The sequence below is a fragment of the Capsicum annuum genome, chromosome 9 (assembly GCF_002878395.1).
Source record: "Capsicum annuum cultivar UCD-10X-F1 chromosome 9, UCD10Xv1.1, whole genome shotgun sequence".
Taxonomy (NCBI): Eukaryota; Viridiplantae; Streptophyta; class Magnoliopsida; order Solanales; family Solanaceae; genus Capsicum; species Capsicum annuum.
This window is the reverse complement of record NC_061119.1, coordinates 88,484,431-88,490,504: the sequence shown is the minus strand read 5'-3', so window position 1 is coordinate 88,490,504 and position 6,074 is coordinate 88,484,431. Positions and strand designations below refer to the sequence as shown.

General features: G+C 30.0%; 1 protein-coding gene across 1 annotated transcript; it reads left to right on the top strand.

Annotated features, from left to right (window-relative positions):
• Nucleotides 1-1,536: 1,536 nt before the first annotated feature.
• On the top strand, nt 1,537-3,365 carry LOC107842645 (CBL-interacting serine/threonine-protein kinase 11). The gene has a single exon (XM_016686601.2). It carries the CDS (start codon nt 1,747-1,749, stop codon nt 3,034-3,036), a length of 1,290 nt encoding a protein of 429 aa, XP_016542087.2. The 5' UTR covers nt 1,537-1,746; the 3' UTR covers nt 3,037-3,365.
• Nucleotides 3,366-6,074: the final 2,709 nt, after the last annotated feature.

Sequence of the window (6,074 nt, the reverse complement as noted above, 5' to 3'; positions counted from 1 at the left end):
CTTCTTCTTCTTCTTCTTCTTCTTCTTCTTCTTCTTCTTCTTCTTCTGTTTTACAAACAATAGCATCTAAGAATTCATCAATGACATCTAAAATTAATTTGTCATTTTTCTCATCTCCAAGCACAAAATCGATTAGTTCGACTTCAAATTCATCGAAAATTTTAAACTGAGTATTGTTCATTGTTTCGACTTCAATATTGTCGGAAATTTTAAAATTGATATTATCAATTCTTTACGACTTCAAAGTCGTCATAAATTTTAAAATGAGTATTGTCCATTGTTTTCGACTTGAAGGTCGTTGAAAATTTCAAAATTCTCTATTTTTTCCGACTTTAAGGTTATTAAAAATTTTAAATTCGGTATTGTTCATTTTTTCCGGCTTCAAGGTCGTCGAAAATTTTGAAATTGGTATTCTTTGTTGTTTCCGAATTTAAAATCATCAAAAATTTAAAAATCGATATTGTTCATTATTTCGCACTTCAAGATTGTCGAAAATTTAAATTCGATGTATATTATTTTCGACTTCAAGATCATCGAAAATTTTAAAATCGATATTATCCATTATTTCTGACTTCAAGGTCGTAAATTTTAAAATGTGTATTGTCCATTATTTTCTACTTCAAGGTCATCGAAAATTTTAAAATTCTCTATTATTTTCGATTTTAAGGTCATCAAAAATTTTTAATTCTATATTGTTCATTGTTTCCGGCTTCAAGGTCGTTGAAAATGTTAAAATTGGTATTGTTCATTGTTTTCGAATTTAAGATCATCGAAAATTTAATAATCGATATGGTCATTGTTTTCCACTTCAAAGTTGTTGAAAATTTTCAAATTTGATGTTGTTTATTATTTTCGACTTCAAGATCGTTGAAAATTTCAAATTCGGTCTTGTTCATTATTTTTCACTTCAAGGTCGTCGAAAAATTATTTGCATAGAAGTAGGAATAATAAAGTTCGAAAAGGAAAAGAGATAAAAAGTAATGGTGAAAAAATAATGGTGAAAAAATGAAAAAAAATGATAAAAAGTGATAAATATGGAAAAGAAAGTAAATAAAAATTAATTTTAAACAAAAATAACATGTGTCAAAATACTGTTTGTACGCATCACACCTTATCCAAAATGACTGATTATCAGATTTTTTGGAGGTAATAATTTCACTTTAAAATAGCTCAAGGGGTCATAGGACCCTCACAAAATATCAATATATAGTTAAAATTTGGGATAAAAGTTGCAGGGTTTTGACGATTTTCTCTTTTTTAAACAAAATTGGGGGTATAAGTGATTTTGTCCAAAGTTAAAAATGGATGAAACAATGACGCGCATGTATAAATAAATTGAAAATGAAAACTTTCCATCTGTTTGACTTAAAGAAATAGTAAAAAAATATAACAAAATTCTCATCCACTAGTAAGCAAAGGAGTGAAAAAGAGATAAGTGGGAGTTGTGTGGATATAATTAATCATTTACTTATTTAAACAATAAAATGTTAAAAATGAAAGGCCCCCCTAGATTATATATACCAAACAAAGCCGCTAAATTCGTGGTATACCTTTGTGATTGAAGCGTTTCTACAACATCAACAAATAAATAGGTAACCATTCCCATTTGCTATTTTCGAGCTTCCTGCTCCTCCTTTTACTTGTTCACCGACATCATTCAAAGAAATATTCACATACTATCTAGTTCGATCCAAAGGCATCGATTAATCTTGACCGACGCCTGAGATCGAACAATATTCCAAGGCAATGGCCTCTTGTGAGAGCAGTAGCTTATTTGGTAAATATGAGCTAGGAAAATTACTTGGTTGTGGTGCATTTGCCAAAGTTTACCATGCGAGAGAGATACAAAATGGCCAAAGTGTTGCAGTGAAAGTTATTAACAAGAAGAGAATTGTAAACACGACCTTGATGACAAACATCAAACGAGAAATCTCCATAATGCGTCGACTATACCACCCCAATATTGTGAAGCTTTTTGAAGTTCTGGCCACAAAAACGAAGATCTATTTCATCATGGAGTTTGTCAAAGGAGGAGAATTATTCGGCAAAATTTCCAAGGGTCGGTTCAGCGAAGATCTCAGTCGTAAGTATTTTCAACAACTCATCTCAGTCGTTCGATATTGTCATTCTCGTGGGGTGTACCATCGTGATCTAAAGCCAGAAAATCTCCTTGTTGATGAAAATGGTGATCTTAAAGTATCAGATTTCGGGCTTAGTGCCTTGACTGAACAAGTACAACAAGATGGACTATTGCACACGCTTTGTGGAACGCCAGCATACGTAGCGCCAGAGATTCTAACTAAGAAAGGATATGATGGAGAAAAAGTGGATATTTGGTCATGTGGGATAATTCTTTTTGTTTTAAATGCCGGTTACTTGCCATTCAATGACCCAAATCTAATGGTCATGTATAAAAAAATCTACAAAGGTGAGTTTCGATGTCCTAAATGGATTTCTTCCGATCTCAAACGATTTTTATCTTGTCTATTAGACACTAATCCCATGACAAGAGTTACAATCGATGAGATCATCAAAGACCCTTGGTTCAAGAAATGTCTCAAACGTGTTAAATTCTTTGAAGTTGAAGAAATATTTGATCACACGAACAAGGAGCGCCTGGAAGATGTTGAAGGTGATTCTCATATGAAGAAAACATCACTGAATGCATTCGATTTAATTTCATTCTCTTCTGGATTGAACCTTTCCGCATTATTCAATGAATCTTTTAACCCAGTGGAAAAGACAGTGGTTGAAGGATCGCCGGAGAAAATAATACAGAAAGTGGAGGAATTGGCAAACAAGGATGAAAATTTTAAAGTAAAGAGGATGAAGGAATGGGGAATCGAGATCAAAGGTCAAATTATTAAATTTACCATGGTCATGGATATATACCGTTTAACAGATTATTTAGCAGTTGTTCAAGTTGAAAAAACATATGGAGATGCTAGTTTGTTTCAAGAGCTATGGAGAAATAAAATTATGCCGGTAATTCGAGGTCAACAACTACCAGAAGTCTTGCAGGTTTCCAGTAGCTAAATTGATTTCACATGCATGCACACATTGCAGCAATTGGATTTTGTTTTTATTACTCCATATATATTATATCGTATGAAAAGTAACATTCGTCATTGTGCTTTGTAAATGACAAAAATATGAATGAAAAGAGAAATTACATAATATGAGAAGTTTCATCAGATTAGCATACTATTAATTAATTAGTTAAAGCAATTAATCTTTTTTTTGTTTTTAAATATATTACTACTATATAAAATTATGAGTGAGCACAGAACTAAAGCAGGCAGCTGATGGTTGCTGTGCCTGCTTTCAGCTGTCTGCTTCTCGTTGAGGATATTTTTATAATTTCATATTTTATTTTTTAATTTAATTATTTATTTTTATTTTTAATCTGTTATATATTTTAAAATTAAGTCAAAAGTAGTATAATTTCCATAATTAATAATTTAAAATTATTTAGAGACACAAAAAAATTATTGACTCAAAATCTATTAGTGCAACATAAATTTGAAATATATAATTTGAAATATTCGTGAAAAGTAATATAAATCACAATAATAATCAAATTAAAATATTTGAAAGAGCATGCAGTTGAAGCGGTTAGCTGACGGTTGTAGAGCATGCAGTTGAAGCAGTTAGCTGACGGTTGTCATACCTGTTTTCAACTGCCTACTTCTAGTCGAGGCAATTTTTATAATTTTAAATATTTTTATTTTAATTTAATTATTTTATTTTTATTTTTAATATATTATATATTTAAAAGTTTCGTAAAAGTATTATAAATTGCAATCATTAATAATTTAAATTATTTGGAGACACAAAGAATTTTTGATTGATTCAAAATTCTATAAATGCAACATAAATTAGGATATATTATTTTAAAATTTCGTGAAAAGTAAGTATTGTAAATAAATTATTAAAATAATTATTGTGGATGTCCATAACGTCTAGACACTACTTCTTCTATAAGTGTAGTAATTTACACACCTCCACTACCTCCTCATTTATCATCTACTCCCCCATATTCTTCCTCACCTTTTGATGAGTTAATGTCATGTTTATTTATGACACCTCTTGAAGTTCTTTCATGTAATACATTAAATAGATTTCTTGAGGAAGTCGTTTTAGACACTTGAAAGACGAAACTTATCTTATATTGTTTTATATTGTTATTATTATTCTTTACATTGATATTTTTGACTTTAGTTTTGCTTTTATTTTCTTTCAGGTATATTAAGATTTTTTTTCTTTCCGTCTGCTAGAGTCTAGTAAATATTGGGTGTTAAAGTTATTTGTTTTTAGCAAACAATTTTTTTTAACCTATGGTTGGAATCTTTCTGAAATTACAACAACATTACTTATGTGATAACATTTTAAAATTCCAACCTTATGTGCCTCACTAGTTCATGTCACATTTTCAAGTTACTGTTTTACAAAATAATAATAATAATTAAAAAAAAGTCATTATTTGTAACGTATTATTTTCTTTTATATATTAAACATTATTGTTCTTGTAGAAAATGTTACTTATTTGTGGAAACAAAGTGACTATTTTAATGTTATGTTTGTTATATGTTTATCTAATTTAATATTTTTTCAATAGTTTTCATCATGTCGAATTTGTCAAAACTTGAGTTTGTGGCATTTGACATCTCCTAAAAAAATTACTTGTCATGGATTTTTAATATTGAAATTTATCTAGCTATTAAGGGTCTTAGTTCTACTATTACCCCCGATATCATAGCGTCGAGTCAGGACAACATCAAGGCTATAATTTTCTCCCGTCATCATCTGGATGAAGGACTGAAGATTGAATAACTGACAAAAAAAGATCCACCTGAATTGTGGACTAATTTGAAGGGAGGGTATGACCACCTAAAGGCCACGGTACTATCTAAAATTCATTATAAGTGGATGCACTTATGATTTTAAGATTTTAAAATAGTTGTTGAATATAATTATGTTGTATTCGGAATTTTTTTCTCAATAAAAACTATGTGGGAAAACTATAAATGAAGAGGACATAATGGAAAAAATACTTACTACTTTTCATGCTTCAAATGTGATATTGCAACAAAAATATCGTGAAAAGGACTTTCAGAAGTATTTTGAACTGCTCTTATTCCTTTTTGTGGTTGAGCAACATAATATCCTTTTGATGAAAAATCATGAAGCTCTTCCCACTGAAGCTGCTCCATTATCGAAAGCAAATGGGATATAAGCACATGAGCAGTCTAAAAGACAGCAAGATCAGGATTATAATAATATGTGTGGGTGTGACAATTAAAGGGACGATATAATAACCATCGTGGTGATGGTAACCAAAAAAGGGAGAACCAAATTGGTCCTCAAAATAATCCTTCAAGAGTCAATTGTCATTGTTGTGGCATGACAATCTATTGGAAAAATGAATGTCAGACGCCTAAGTATTTTGCTAGGCTTTATCAAGATCTTTTCAAAAGAAAGAGAAATAAAGGTAGGACCCCTTCTAATGCCCGAATGGAGTCATACTTGACTTTCAAAAATAATGATGAGGCAGGACCTTCACAAAAATATGATGACAATGTTAAGATAAACTTGGTTTTGAAAGATGATGATTTTTATGTCCTTGATGGTATTACTCATTTAAAAGTTAAAGGCTTCTTTGGAGATAAAAAATAAATCATGATCAATTTATTGGAAAAATAAATTCTGTTATTCTATTTATGTAGTTTTTTTTAGTTATCATGTTTTTTCATTATGTTGTTTTTATTTTTCGAGAACAAAAAAGAATTTAAGTTTTATCGTAAGATTGTGATATTTTACATTTCTTAGCATGTATTTTTATTTTGTGAAGATAATAAAAAAAATGCAATCTTCAATTGGATCCAAGATGAGTAATGGAGATATGCGCCTTCTTGATAGTGCTACAACTCACACTATATGAAGAGAAAGGAAATATTTCTCTAATATGGTTATGAAGAAGGCCTATGTTAACAAAATATTCGGTAGTACAAATTTAATTGAGAGGTCTGAAAAACCGGACTTATTACTATCTGGGAGAACAATATTGACCATTG

What these genes read in the sequence shown, in the direction of transcription:
- LOC107842645 (XM_016686601.2), top strand. Translation starts at nt 1,747, where the DNA reads ATGGCCTCTTGTGAGAGCAGTAGCTTATTTGGTAAATATGAGCTAGGA.